Source organism: Herpailurus yagouaroundi, unplaced genomic scaffold (genome assembly GCF_014898765.1).
Source record: "Herpailurus yagouaroundi ecotype Mexico unplaced genomic scaffold, PumYag 222, whole genome shotgun sequence".
Classification (NCBI taxonomy): domain Eukaryota; kingdom Metazoa; phylum Chordata; class Mammalia; order Carnivora; family Felidae; genus Herpailurus; species Herpailurus yagouaroundi.
The window spans coordinates 4,802,358-4,817,426 of record NW_024412453.1 but is presented as its reverse complement, the minus strand read 5'-3'; the positions used below and the strand labels follow the sequence as shown (position 1 = coordinate 4,817,426).

The following is a 15,069-nucleotide window of genomic DNA, read 5'->3' as shown; positions in this document are numbered from 1 at the left end:
AGAAAGAAAGAAAGAAAGAAAGAAAGAAAGAAAGAAAGAAAGAAAGAGAAATCCCAACCCCTAGAACCTGATCAGCACCTGACAAATGTAAATGAACCAAATACATGAATAATTTATATAGGTACAATATTTGTGTTGTGTATTTACTGGGTCAAAATAATTATAATCTCCCCCCAGTTCGAGGGACTTTCACTTCCAAAAAGTACTTTCTCCTGAGAAGAATTTAGCTCCATACAGACGCGCTGGAAGGGATGGAAGGTCGTAGGTGCTGTGTCTCCACTTGGGCACAACCAAAGCACGACCCACGGGTTACAGGATTCCAGCCACAAGCTGGAGTAAGAACTCTGGTCCCTGTATTTATTTTATTTATTTTCCTTAGAGAGACAGAGAGACAGAGAGAGAGAGAGAGACAGAGAGAGAGAGAGAATCTTAAGCAGGCTCCATGCTCAGCGTGGACCCTGATGTGGGGCTCAATCCCACCACCCTGGGATCATGACCTGAGCCGAACTCAAGAGTGAGATGCTCCACCGACTGAGCTGCCCAGGCACCCCAGGAACTCTGGTCCTTGCTAACACTCTGCGAGTTTCTGCTATGTCCATGGGGCACCTCCTCTCCCACCACCTTGCCCACCCTTCCCAAAGCCACGTGATCTTAAGAGAAGATAAGCTGCCTTCATCCTTGGATATTTTTCTGGCTTCAAAAAGGCCTGAAGAAATATGTATACACCCATGTCTGTAGCAAAATTATTCACAATATTATCATACATTAGAGCATTATATACTTAAATTATAATAATATATATCACATAATATATTATAAAATATCACAATATATACTGTAACATATATCTCGATAACCAAAAGGATGGAAACAACCCAAATGTCCACTGACAGATGAATGAATGGACAAACAAAATGGGGTACATACATATAAAGGGATATTATTCAGGGGTGCCTGAGTGGCTCAGTCGGTTAAGCGTCCGACTTCGGCTCAGGTCATGATCTTGCAGTTCGTGGGTTCGAGCCCTGGTCAGGCTCTGTGCTGACAGCTCAGAGCCTGAAGCCTGCTTCGGATTCTGTATCTCCCTCTTTCTCTCTCTCTCTCTCTCTCTCTCTCTCTCTGCCCCCTCCCCCACTCGCGCTCTGTCTCCCTCTCTCTACTCTCAAAAATAAATACACATTTAAAAAAATTAAAAAACAAAAAAAGTAAGGGATATTACTCAGCCTTCGAAAGGAAGGGCATTCGGACACTTGCTACAACATAGATGAACCTCGAGGACACTGTGCTGAGTGAAATAGGCTGGTCATGAAAAGACAAACACTGCATGATTCCACTTACATGGTACCTAGAGTAGTCAGATTCATAGAGACACAAGGAATGGTGATGGCCAGGTGCTGGGGGCTACGGGGCCTGGGGAGCTGTTGTTCAATGGGTGTAAAGTTTCAGTTTGGCAAGACGGAAAGAGTTCTGGAGACAGATGGTGGCGATGGTTGTATCATGAATGTACTTAATATGACTGAAATGTACACTTAAAAATGGATGTGTGTTACTGAGATATCACCTCACGCCAGTCAGAGTGGCCAAAATGAACAAATCAGGAGACTATAGATGCTGGAGAGGATGTGGAGAAACGGAAACCCTCTTGCACTGTTGGTGAGAATGCAAATTGGTGCAGCCACTCTGGAAAACAGTGTGGAGGTTCCTCAAAAAATTAAAAATAGACCTACCCTATGACCCAGCAATAGCACTGCTAGGAATTGACCCAAGGGTTACAGGAGTACTGATGCATAGGGGCACTTGTACCCCAATGTTTAGAGCAGCACTCTCAACAATAGCCAAATTATGGAAAGAGCCTAAATGTCCATCAATTGATGAATGGATAAAGAAATTGTGGTTTATATACACAATGGAGTACTACCTGGCAATGAGAAAGAATGAAATATGGCCCTTTGTAGCAACGTGGATGGAACTGGAGAGTGTGATGCTAAGTGAAATAAGCCATACAGAGAAAGACAGATACCATATGGTTTCACTCTTATGTGGATCCTGAGAAACTTAACAGAAACCCATGGGGGAGGGGAAGGAAAAAAAGAGGTTAGAGTGGAAGAGAGCCAAAGCATGAGACTCTTAAAAACTGAGAACAAACTGAGGGTTGATGGGGGGTGGGAGGGAGGGGAGCGTGGGTGATGGGTATGGAGGAGGGCACCTTTTGGGATGAGCACTGGGTGTTGCATGGAAACCAATTTGACAATAAACTTCATATATTGAAAATAAATAAATAAATAAATAAATAAAATTTAAAAAATAAAATAAAAGATAAATTAAGTGATTATTATGTGAATAGAAAAAAATGGATGCCTGTTTTGTCATAATCGCTAATAATTTTTTAAAAGAAAGGTTTACGTGGATTTCACCTTTAGCGGCTAAAGTGTCGATTCGCTGTGCACCACTTAGAGCAGAATTTCTCTTAGCAGCAAGAGTAACTTCACACCTATGTGATCACCCCATATGCTTCTTATTTCTGTCCCCATTTTCATGATCTCCTAGCCAAGCCTTATCAACAAGCCCCCCAAATTTACAGTAGCTCCATTAGCTACTAGCTTCCTGAATGTCGAGATCAAAGACACAATGTTCAAAGCCACAAAACAGCTGGGACATTCCGCTGTTAGCCAGAGAATGCCTATACGCTGGCCCGACCAGTCACCTGCTCCCATGGGTTCTCCAAGGCACAGAATGTAGAAGTAGACACTGAGATCCTACACCATAGAGGCAGGCTAGGAACAAGACTGGAGAGTTCTGCCTTCACCTTATTGCACAACCCCATCTTCCCCGCCCATTCAACCGGCCAACAGATGCTTTGGTGAAGGTAGATGTTGGCCTGCAATGAAAATCAGCATTGACATCCAATGGCCTCAGTAACACTGCGTGAGGATTTTGTTTTCTGTCTCCGACACAGGCCTACTTTGCTCAATGTGGATTTTTGTTCAGAACCAGTATCTCCTTTTCTACATATGGAATGAAAAACAACAGAGTTACCTGGATATCTGCTCCTAACACTCTCTGACCCTGTCTCTCCCCGCTTCCCAACAACTGTTTCTCCTGGAAAAATGCCCCCCACCCTGCGGGGACCAGCCCTGCCCTCACCCTGCCTGCATGGCAGACCCTGCTGTGGTCCTTGAACCTCCATTCTCCCCTTCTTCCATAGTGGGCTTTCTCACGCTGACACTGCACACATTTTGGGCTAGACCATTCTTCATTGTGGGGGCTGTCCTGTGTACTGCACATGTTTACAGCACCCCTGATCTGCACCTGCCAAACCCAAAATGGTTCCCAGGGCTGCCCAGTGTCCCGAGAGCAAAGCTGTCCCTGGCTCAGAACAACTGTTCTGCAGGAGAGAAGCTTTAAGCAGGCCTGTGGCTGCCCAGCTGCAGATCAGATTTCCCAGGCTTGTCCCAACCAACGTCTGGCAGATACGGGAGTACAAAAGGCTGGCTCCTGGCCTGAGGGAGGAAAGCATGCAATGCCAACCCACGATCCAGAGTCTCCTCCCCGCCACAGATCAGCTGAGGCCAGGCCTCGTTAACACCGTATCTTCACTGGGCTCTCACCCTTCCCCTAGACTGCTCCCTTCCCTCCCCTGCAGGGTTTTCTCCTACATTCGGGTTTGGGCTAAATGACACTCCCCCTCTCCAGAAGATATGTTATCATCTAAACCCCCCACTACCTCAGAATGTGACCTTATTTGGAAACAGGGTTGTTGCAGATGTAATTATTTAAAATGGGAACATAATGGAGTAGGGTGGGCCCCCGGTGTCCTTATATGAAAAGAGAAGACACAGACACACACAGAGAGAAGGTCATGTGATGACGGAGGCAGAGACTGGAGTGACCACCAGATGCCAGAAAGAGACAAGGAAGGATTCTCCCCCACAGGTTTCAGAGGGAGCGTGGCCTTGACCACGGACTTCTTACATCCAGACTGTGAGACAGTAAATTTCTGTCATTTTAAGCCTCTAATTTGTGACGTGTTGTCACAGCGGCCCTACAAACTAATCCACAGCCAAATCCTTATCTCAAGCTCTGCTTCCAGGGAACCCAACCTCAGACAACTGGCCTGTCTACTCACGGAGGTAAACTGCAACTGAGCCAGCCAGAGACCCCCAGAGTGTGAAGTCCAGAGCCGCCCTCAGTTGGGGGATGGGAGTCTGCTCTTCTCTCTGTCAGTTTCCATGAGACTTTCTTTGAGGGAGAAGAAAGGTGGCGAAGGAGAGGAGGGGAGGGTGGCAGGTGGGAGAAAGAAATTCACTTGGGGGAAACCTTTCTTCCTTCCATCCTTCATTCATTCAACAAATGCCAGGCACTGTTGTAGGTGCAGGGCACAGAGAAGTGAACGAAAGAGACAAAAATCTGTTCTCGTGGGGTTTACATACTAGTACGGGAGGTAGACCATAGAATATATGGTCTGCAAGATGATGGTAAGTGTCGTGGGGAAAAGTAAAAGCAGGGGAGGGGGAGGAGTACCTCGGGGGAGGGGGAGGGGGCTGCCATGGCAGCAGAGGGATGCAGCAGACACTGCCTCCGGTGCCAGCTACAGACGGTCTCAAAGCGCCACTTGGGCACATTATCAGCAGCACACGTGGTCTCTTTCTCTTTTCTGTCCCCGCCCCTGCGTGAGGCTATGGGAGCCCACCTGACCAGTGTGCAGGGGCCAGACGGCAGCCTGAAGAGTCACCACTCACTCCAGAGGTGCCCTCCTTCCCTGGGTCTCCTCAGCCCTCACTCCTGCTTCCTGGGATCACCTCCTAAATTAACTGCCTGCACCCGCGTCCTGGCCTTGGCCTCAGATTTCAGGAGATTCGGAGGCAAGGTGTGTGGATGTCCACATTCTCTGTATGTCCAGGGTGTTCCATAGATGTGCAGGATCAGGCTGGCCACAGAGTTTATTTTGTCCAGTGGGTCTCCCTCTTTCAATGGTTTCCCTAATTTCTCAATGGTTGAAAACCCAATGATATCACATATTGAGGAGGATACACGGAAAGCATCCAATATATCCTGGTCATGTGATGGGAGGAGGATACGGGATCAGAGCAAGCACTGCTAACACCTTGACCACCACCTCCTGGTCCTGATCACCTCAGTGCACACACACTTGCATCCAGCTGCCAGCTCTAGAGTTTTGTTTTTTGAGGTTTTTTTTTTTTTTTTTTTTTTTTTGCACCTGTGGATGTCAAAGGTCTCTTTATTGCCCAGTGTAACAGGCCAGGAATGCCAGGGGAAGAAAGTTCCCATCCCCCAACTGCCCTCATTCAATGGCTGATAGGAGTCAGTGTATAACCCCCCCGGCTGCACCACCCCTCAGGTGGAAAGACTCTTAGGATGTGTCTAACGCTGGCTTCCAGTTTTACAGCTCACGGGGTGGGGGCCTGATAATGCAGACTTTATGTGACCTTCCCACTGCCTCCTGGTATTTCCTCTGGTGTCACCTCCCTAAAAAATGACTTCCTTTGCCTTGGGATTTTCTTCTTCTGGGGAAATACAAACTAAGAGAAGGATAAATCTCTCTTTGTACGGACCGATGGATGGACACACACACACACACACACACACACACACACACACAGTAGAGCAACCCCTCCAGTCCCCAAGTTTAAAACCCATACCCCAAATGTGAGGCTGGATCATCAAATCCCTGGCCAGTACGGTTCAGCTCTGAAAAACACCTTGGTGTGTCTGACACAAAATAATTCCGCCCGCATTACACAGAATTGTCAACCTCAGCATGAATGGACCAGACTGGCCTCCAAACGGCTGGGTCTTTTCCTTCCCTCGGACTTCTACCTCATCCTTCCACCCACAGTACGTGCGCTGTCGTCCTCCAGTCCACAGAATGCCCAAGGGAGGGACTCTATCAGCCCACTGGGGACAGAGCCTGGTCCGTGGGTGGTTTCCCAAGCAGCCAATTACATGTCTGTGGGCTGGTGGAGGAAAGAAGCCAATCTCACAATTTGCCTGAAAAATATCCATATATCACCCGTTCTTCGGCCTTCATTTTATTTTTCCCAAATCAATTTCTGAAAGTCAAAATGACTGATCGCTTCATACCCTGGATAATCATTGTCCTTATTAAATACCCCAGCATTGATGACAAAAAAGCTCCCAGGGTGGTAGTGGTTACATGAACCTATACATGTGATAAAATTTCATAACACACACACACACACACACACACACACACACACACACACACACACAGTGGTGCATGTAAAAATGCGTGAAAATTGAATAATGTCCATAGTTTAGTTGACAACGTCAATTTCCTGGTATCGCTAACGCACTCTGGTTGTGTAAGATTTATCATTGGGGTTGCTGGATAAAGAGAACACAAGGAATCTGTGTTGCGCTTGCACCTTCTTATAAGTCCAAAACTACGTCCAAATAAAAAGGTTTCAAAACGCAAGGACAATTTAAATAATAAAAAAAAAATCATCTTTTTTTTTTTCTTTTTTAAAGTCCCCAGCCAAGAAACAGCACAAAGTCACCCCCTTACCTGAGAACTGGGGATCAGCGCCTTCCACCAGTGCCCGCCTTTCACCAGGTCAACCTCGCACAAAGGCACGGAGACCTTCCCAATGACACAGTGGCGGGAGAACTTATCAAAATCCACCACAGTTAGCAGCAGGGTCCTCCTCTGCGCTTCCAGGAAGGGGATCTCGAAGGTGTAACGCTCCTCAAACACGGGCTTCTGGGTCTTGCGTTTGACCCCCGTCTGCTTAGAGTTCTTCTGGTCTGGCAGGAGACAGATCTTGACATAGGGGTTGGAGTGGGCCATGTCCTGGCGCGAGCCGTCGTGGGAGATGGGGGGCGGCAGGTCCCTGGCCTCGATCACCCTCACTGTCAGATGGTTGTGCAGCAGGTCGTACTGGGTGCTGAAGTGCAGCATGCCCAGCTGGTACTTGGACAAGATCTCTTCGTCTGTCAGAAAGTCCACATCGTCACTGTCGGAGTCGAGGGAGTAGAGCTGGGGCTCGAACTTTCTGAAGTAGTCATCTGGGGTATAGGTCCGTCTGAGCACCGAGGGCTGGATGGGCTCCTTTTTGGCGCTGAGAACGCCAAACTCGATGGGTTTAATATCAATGAGTGGGGAGCTGGGTCGTCTGGATTCAAGACCTAAACAGCGGCCAAAAAAGAACAATTAGCACCACCACATATGGGGCCAAGCCTGGGCTGCTTCTTGAGATTGGCAACATTTCCCAGACTCCTATATTGTTCACTCTGTTTCACAATGCTCTTCCCCATCTGCTCTCCACACCTTGAGATCCTCTTATTTATTCTATGAGAGGCAACAAGACGGCATTATCACCTCCATCACTGCCAGGCACTCTTCTAAACGCCTTGATATATCAAGTCACCTGATGGCCACAAGGTATTAGGGAATGACTAATCTGACAGATAGTAACTCTCCAAAAGGGACACAAGTACTAAGAGGAGGAGCCAGGAGTCAAGCCCAGGCTGTCCGGCCCCAGAGTCTTGACTCTAGCTGGTACCCTATACTGTCTCTACTTTCAGAGAGTGGACTCTGGAGCCAGAGCTTCTGGGACTCAGTTTCCCCATTTGTAAAACGGAGTCAATAATAGCACCTACTTCAAAGATTGTGGTGATTCACAGAGCCAATGCATGGAAAGGGCTAGGCATAGAATGTGCACAGGGTACGAGCTCACTCAATGGTAACTGATACACTTCTGCAAGAACCATGTTTGGACTTCACCGCTTGTGGGGCGCCTCCTCCCTGCCTATCAGCCAGCAGAGTTCATTGCTCCCAAGTTCATCATTTGAATCTTTGCTCATCCCTCTATTCTAGCAATAATCACATGGAATTTTTTTTTAACTATTTAATTGAGGCACAACTGACATACAAAAAGCTGTGCATATTTAATGTACACAATTTGATGAGTTGGGAGGTAGGCAGGCATCCTGAAACCATCACCACCACAATCTATGCCATAAACATATACCATCACCTCCCAGTAGTCCCTCCCCCATTTTTCTCTCTGCTCCTAGGAGTTTGACCATTAGATTCCCCATCTACATGGAGTCATACGGTATTTGTTCTTTCATGACATTCTTGTTAATTGCTTGAACACCGGTCTTGCCTGTGAAAATTGTGAGACTTGTGTCTCGTGCATGGTTGGTATTCTGACAGCTGTGTGCTAAATGGAAATCATCCGTGTATAGAGCTGGGCATGAGACCTAGGAACTATCTAGACCAGTGCTATTCAAGAGAAATACAATGGGGACCAGAAATACAAACCACACAGGGAACATAAAATTTTCCAGTAGCCACAATTCTCTTAAAAGTACAAAGAATTGGGTGAAAGGGCACCTGGGTGGCTCAGTTGGTTAAGTGTCCGACTTTGGCTCAGGTCATGATCTCACAGTCCGTGAGTTAGAGCCCCGTGTTGGGCTGTGAGCTGGCAGCTCAGAACCTGGAGCCTACTTTGGATTCTGTGTATCCCTCCCTCTCTCTCTCTTTCCCTCCCCCTCTCGCACTCTGCCTCTCTCTCTCTCTCAAAAAATAAATGAACATTGAAAAAAAGATTATATACAAAAAAGAAACAGGTGAAATTAACTTTAATTTTTTTGACATATAATCAAAATAAAAACATTTTAGTGAGACAGTTTAAAGTCTCTTTCATGTACTGTCTTCAAAATCATGGGTACATAACGCATACATCATGTCTCAGTTGGGCTTAACCTCCCATTTATTTATTTTTTTTTTCAGCGTTTTTTATTTATTTTTGGGACAGAGAGAGACAGAGCATGAACGGGGGGAGGGGCAGAGAGAGAGGGAGACACAGAATCGGAAACAGGCTCCAGGCTCCGAGCCATCAGCCCAGAGTCCGACGCGGGGCTCAAACTCACGGACCGCGAGATCGTGACCTGGCTGAAGTCGGACGCTTAACCGACTGCGCCACCCAGGCGCCCCCTTAACCTCCCATTTAAATGGTCACCAGCAACATGCATTGGACTGCACAGGTCAAGAAGAGCCCTCCCATTTTACAGATGGAAAGACTGAGGCCTAGAGAAGCCTCACATCCCCTCTTTTCCACTCTTTCAAGCCCTCGAACTTTTCTCTGCTTCCTTTTTCTTCCCTATTTACTCCCAGGAAAGATCAGACACCAATATTTCCACCTGAGTGGATTTATTTCATGAATTTTAAGCTTTTTCCCTCTGTTAAGTGAATTGCAGCAGCTGAATGAGACAGCAGAGACACTTTCAGGAGGTAAGAGGAGGCTGGGAGTCTTTGGGCTTTATCCTCCTTTCTCCTCCCCATCCACATCATGCCATTTGGTCAAACACATACTCTGCACATCAGAGTGGACAAACTGGGGGGCCTAGAGACCAAATTTGACCCACAGATACATTTTGTTGGAGTTTAAAACAAAGGAAGCTTCATACAGAAACACAGATCGCCAGTTTTTCTTTGGAAAAGTCAGGTAATACGGAGCCCACCATCTCCTTCAGTGAGGGCCGAGTAGCAGCTGCCCCCTTCCAATGGGGCATCAGCTCCCATGGCCACAGTCCCCACCCTGCCCTGGTAAGTCCGGAGGCTGAGACAACCCCTTCCCTCACGTGGATCCATGTGGGGATGCTGTCAGCTCTCTTCTTTTGTCTTGGGGACCCGGCTAACTGGATTTGAATCATGGGCTCTGAGCAGAGGCTGAGTAGCACAGGATTGCTGAGCCACGAGCCCTAGACAGTCACAGCAAAGATGCTTACTTGAAATCCTCCGGGTCAGGCTGTAGGTAGACTTAGATGTGTCTGAGGACGAGCATCTTCGATCTGGGGAGTTGGTCCTTGGGGTCAGAGGGACTTCACTGGCTGTATGGATGGAATCCCCATCCTTGTCGCTGCTCCGGCTGGCCATCCTACAGGAAAAGAAGAGGTTTCAACGGTTGTCAAAAAATCTCCAGGGGCTGGCATCTCTCTCTCCCTTAGAGGACAGACCCATGATGAAACTGTTGCGGATCCAATTTGTACTACTTGCAATAATAGAAACTCGAATCAGTGTGGTAGCCCTAAGCTCTCAAAAACACCTCACTTTTTTTTTTTAAGTTTATTTATTTTTGAGAGAGAGAGTGTGCGTGGGAGCATGAGAGCATGTACATGAGTGGGGGAGGAGCAGAGAGAGGCGGGGGGGGGGGGGTGGTACAGAGGATCCAAAGTGGGCTCCGAGCTGACAACAGAGAACCAGATAAGGGGCCTGAACTCAAGAACCGTGAGATCATGACCTGAGCTAAAGTCAGACGCTTTAACCCACTGAGCCACCCAGGTGCCCCAATAACATCTTACGTTTTGCACAAAATATGAAATGATATTGAATAAATACCCTCCAATTTAGAACAATCTGTCAAGAATGTGCATAATTTCACATTCACAGACCGGGGGGAGGGAACTTACTCAGGGTATTGACACATGGGGGCACCACTTAGGCTAAGTCAAGACCAGGCCTGTTGGTCTTCAGTCTGGAAGACACCAGAAGGTTGTTTCTACCCATCTGATCTTCTGCAGATGGCTTTTGGTGAGGAATGCCCTGGTATTTCAACCTTCACTGTGTCTCTACTTTGATATCTTTAAAAAATATCCTATAACAGGGGCGCCTGGGTGGCTCAGGCGGTTAAGCATCCAACTCTTGATTTTGGTTCAGCTCACGATCTTACGGTTCGTGAGTTTGAGCCCCGCTTAGGGCTCTGCCCTGATAGCATGGAGCCTGCTTGGGATTCTCTCTTCCTTCCTCCCTGCTCCTCCTCCCCCACTCACACACAAGTGTGTGCACACTCTCTCTCAAAATAAATAAATATCTAAAAAATACCCTATAACAGTGTCACTCGAGAGTTCTTGGAGCGGCAGGGCAAGAGCTACAAAATGGTGCTGAGAATGAATGACTTGAGAACAATAGTTCGATGTGAAGAAACAGCTAAAAAATGAGCAGCAGCTCTGATTCCATGTGCTCCCAATGAGGATGAAAAATACTGAAAGAATAAAAAACACCATGTCGAGGGGTAGGGAGATACAGGGTGGTAATTAAGAGCACAACCTCTAGATTTGAACCCCGCCTGGGTGACCTTGGGCAAGGCCCTTCCTCTGTGCCTCCATCTACCCATCTGTAAAGTGGGACTAATAATACTCACCTTGTATGGTTCCAGTGAACACTGAAGGAATCAACGCATATAATATAATATGCTTAGAACAGTTCTGGGTATGTAGTAGGTATGTGCTCAATACATTTCAGCTGGTATTATTACAACCTGTAAGAGCCCCCAATCCCCATAAAGCTAGGTAAGGGTGCTTGGGGAAGGGGAAGTGAGGGGGCAAAGCTGGCGGTGTGGCCTGTGAGATGGATGCCGCTAATAACATGCCCCTAAGCTATCGTGGCTGTAGACTGATACTTTCCGAGACTGCACCTCCCACCCCCCAACTTGACATTTAAGCCTGCGCGGAGCTGGTCTTGAAAAATGCAAGTTTCCAATTCTAGGAGGTCTTCAGATGCATCCTGTGCATGAAATGAGACTGATCTCATGTTCTTCCAAAGCAAGATCAGGGTCACAGCCAGGACAAGACCAGGCATGTTGCAGGGGGAGGGGAGGATGCCCAGTCCTTGCTTGCCTCCTCCTCCTGGTCTGTAAAAGGTGAGTACAGCAGATGAAATGTGGGGGGTGGGAGGAGGAGAAGGCAAAGAAATGCAATCATATTCTATCACGCATTCTTCTCTCTCTCCCTTAGATGCAAGCAGCAGCACCTTCCGAAGAAGGCAGAACCACCTCAGCACCTCCACCTGCACCTGTGAGGCCCCACCCAGCTTGGGCGCGATCGCCCCCTGGAGCTCCGGTCCAGTCCTCTCAGCCCTTGTCTGAGCAGCCCCTGCCCTCTCCGCACCCACCATGCTTCCCGGCCCTTCCTCCAACACAGCGAGCTGGGCCACGCTGTTCTCTCTGCTTGGGATGCTCTTCCCATCTCCATCTCCTGTGCGGCTCCTTCTCATCGGTCAGGTCTTGGCTTCAAAAGAGCACCTCCTCAGAGAGCCCCCACCCTGTTGCTGTCACCTCCTCCTACCCCATCAGCCCTTGGCCCTGCACCTTCTTTCCCCCCTTTAACAACGCACATAACTCCTCTCTAGTTGTGGCTTGTCTTCTGCGTCTGACACCAGATCCTTGCCCCACGAGGGTGGTGTCTCATTCACCACTGCCCACCCTGCCCTGGCACAGAGTCTGGCACGTGCAGAGCCTTCCACATTCATTTTCTCAGTAATGAATGAATGAACACACCCTTCTTGGGATTCTTATCTGATTTATCTGGTCTCAAGATGATCTGAGTGCTTATCTTGTCCCGCCTCCCACAGCAGGTACACTTCTTAAATGGGGGGGGGGGGAGCAGGGGGAGATGTGTACTTATCTTGATCAAAGGTACCAGGTGCTGAGCACCAACTATGTGCCAGGCACTGTGCTAAATGCTCTGTCTGAACCATCTCATTTCACCCTTAAAACAATCCGGAGTTTACTTCTGTTACTAACAACCCTCATCCTCTTTACAGACTGGGGAATGGAAGCCTGGTGGGGTGGGGGTTGGGATGGATATTTATTTTGCACCACTGTTAAACTCCCAATGAAGCCCAGCAATACCAGCTTCTAAGCTGCACACCCCAAACTACTGAGCTGGGCATCCCTTGTGAGGCCTGTAAGAGCTATGCATATAGTAGGTATTCAATACATGCTTGATGGACACGGAAATAACCTGAGTAGTTCACTCTTCAATGATGGTCTTTCTGGCATTGCTCCAAAAGGAGCCAGTGGGATTGTACAGTTTTCCTGACCTTCCCCAGCCCAGCCCAGCCAAGGAAAGAATGGGGGATCCAAATGACAGGAGCATATGTGGCAATTAATGGTGTGTCCCCCCAAATGACACACACAAAGGACCAGCTCATCTGGTACCTGCCACCCCACAGAGAGGCATGTCCTGTGGTTCTGAGCTCAAATGTCACAGTAGGAACAGCACTGCAAAGCCTGTACACTTGACATTTCTACTCCCTGCCTGTTTGATAACATGCAACTGCCCACTTGGTAAATAAATCTGGGGAAAGCACAAGCTGTAAATTCACTTTCTGAATGATTTAACCCACCTCCCCTTTACAGATTTCTCTTAACATTTTGCATTATGTTGCGTGCCACAAAGGTACTAAGTTGCTACCCAGGATGCAAGATATTCATCCTGGGAAGCATGGAAGGTCATGTACCGCTGTTCAGGCTCTAGACTGCAGAGTTCTAGGTGTTATCATTCATAATGACGACCATATGAAAGGGGCCTTCTGGAGTTGTGTCATGTGTCGGCCCTGCTGGGAAGGTTCCAGTGCTCTTCTCTGCTCGTGGCAAAACCAAAGTGTCATCCCAGAGGGTCCCAACTCCTTACCCCCTGAAAGAGTCCCCCGCTTGCACAAAGGGTCAGCAGCCCAGGTAAAGTGCAACTGTTCGCCAGCTCAGTGGTAGAACCCAGGCCATGCATCTGTAATACTTAACATGTGGGTATCTGGGGAAAAAAGGTACCTGACTGATTTTCAATGTCCATCAGGATTCTCCACTAACAGGCGGCTGGGTGGCTCAGTTGGTAAGCATCCCTCTAGATTTTGGCTCAAGTCATGATCTCACGGTTCAGGAATTTGAGCCCCACAGCAGCCTCCAAGCTGGCAGTGTGGAACCTGCTTGGGATTCTCTCTCTCCCTCTCCCCTCTCTCTGCCCCTTCTCAGCTCATTCTCTCTCTCTCTCTCTCTCTCTCTCTCTCTCTCTCTCTCAGAATAAATAAAAAAACTAAAAAAAAAAAAAAAGGATTCTCCAGTGGTTCAGAAGCAAATTCAAATTCTAACTCCGCAATCTGACGTTCAAAGCCCTACATGCTCTGAGCTTGCAGGCTCATTTTCCATGATTCCCCTACTCTTTCTAGATATTGTGACCATTTGTGGTATTTGCCTACCCTGGGTCCATTCTCTCCTCTCTGGTTACAGTGCTCAAATTGTCTATTACAGAGATCAGCAAACTATGGGGCCAGATTTTGCTGCCTGATTTTGTAAATGAGGTAAGACTGGAACATAGCACGGCCAATCATTAATGCCTCACCTATGGATGCTTTTGCATTACAATGACAGAAGTGAGTGGCTGAGACAGAGACTAAGCCCACGAGGCTAAAATATTTACTGTCTGGCCCCTTTACAGGACAAGTTTGCCAACCCCTGGTCCACGAGCTGAGTTCATGTGTGTCAGGTGGGAATGATCCTTTCCCTGGTTCCAGGTGGTCAGACAATCCAGGCATGATCCTAGCACCATTTCCTCTAAGCAAAAGTGATTGGCTCAATGTTTGGCACATGACCCAAACCAGGACAATAAGAGCCTCTCCTGGTTTGTTTGCTGCTATTGAGAATGAAGCAAAGAAGAAAACAAGCTTAAGAATCAGGCAATACAGAAGAAACAGAAAGAGACAGGGAGGTGGAGAGGGCACAAATGCATGCCCATGACAACATTTGTACCCCTGGATCCACCGATGCCCGAAGCCATTATCCCTGGACTTTTTCCACAGTGAGACTCTATGTAAAACTGTCATATTGGTGTGCAGGGTGTGAATGCACAACTCCAGGGGGTAGCTGGACCTATGTACCTGCCTTATCTCCTGTACTAGATTTTAAATCTCCTGAGCACAGGAATGGGACTCTATCTAGCCTCTGCATCCCACAGTGCCTGGCACACAGTGCATACTCGAGAAATAATTACCAAAGAAACTGTAAGGTTTCAACCAGATGACTGGCACTTCCAGGATTCAATTTTTGCCGGTAGGTTAGTCAGTCAGTAACTATTTTTTGGCGTGAACAACACAGATAAAAACCCTGCCCTCACAGAGCTGGCACTGCCTGAGTACGGCTTTCAAGATACCAAATGGGCTGAGCCAACCTCTGTACCTAGGGCACTAGAAAATGGGAATGACCTCTTGATTAATGAACTGGTTCCACCAAACACCTCAACCCTATGCAC

The 15,069-nt window shown here is 47.8% G+C and overlaps 1 protein-coding gene across 3 annotated transcripts in view; it reads right to left on the bottom strand.

Annotated features, from left to right (window-relative positions):
* SYT17 (synaptotagmin 17) overlaps window positions 1-15,069 on the bottom strand; it is an 83,619-nt gene that overhangs the window by 61,355 nt on the left and 7,195 nt on the right. For 2 of the 3 annotated variants that reach the window (XM_040458938.1, XM_040458937.1), the window contains exons 4-5: window positions 9,778-9,926; window positions 6,548-7,167 (exon numbers count right to left, since the gene is read on the bottom strand). In XM_040458938.1, coding sequence (XP_040314872.1) covers window positions 6,548-7,167; window positions 9,778-9,926 — 769 coding nt within the window. Of the gene's footprint in view, window positions 1-5,523; window positions 5,845-6,547; window positions 7,168-9,777; window positions 9,927-15,069 lie in introns of those variants that run through there. The other variant, XM_040458939.1, reaches the window with a different exon arrangement.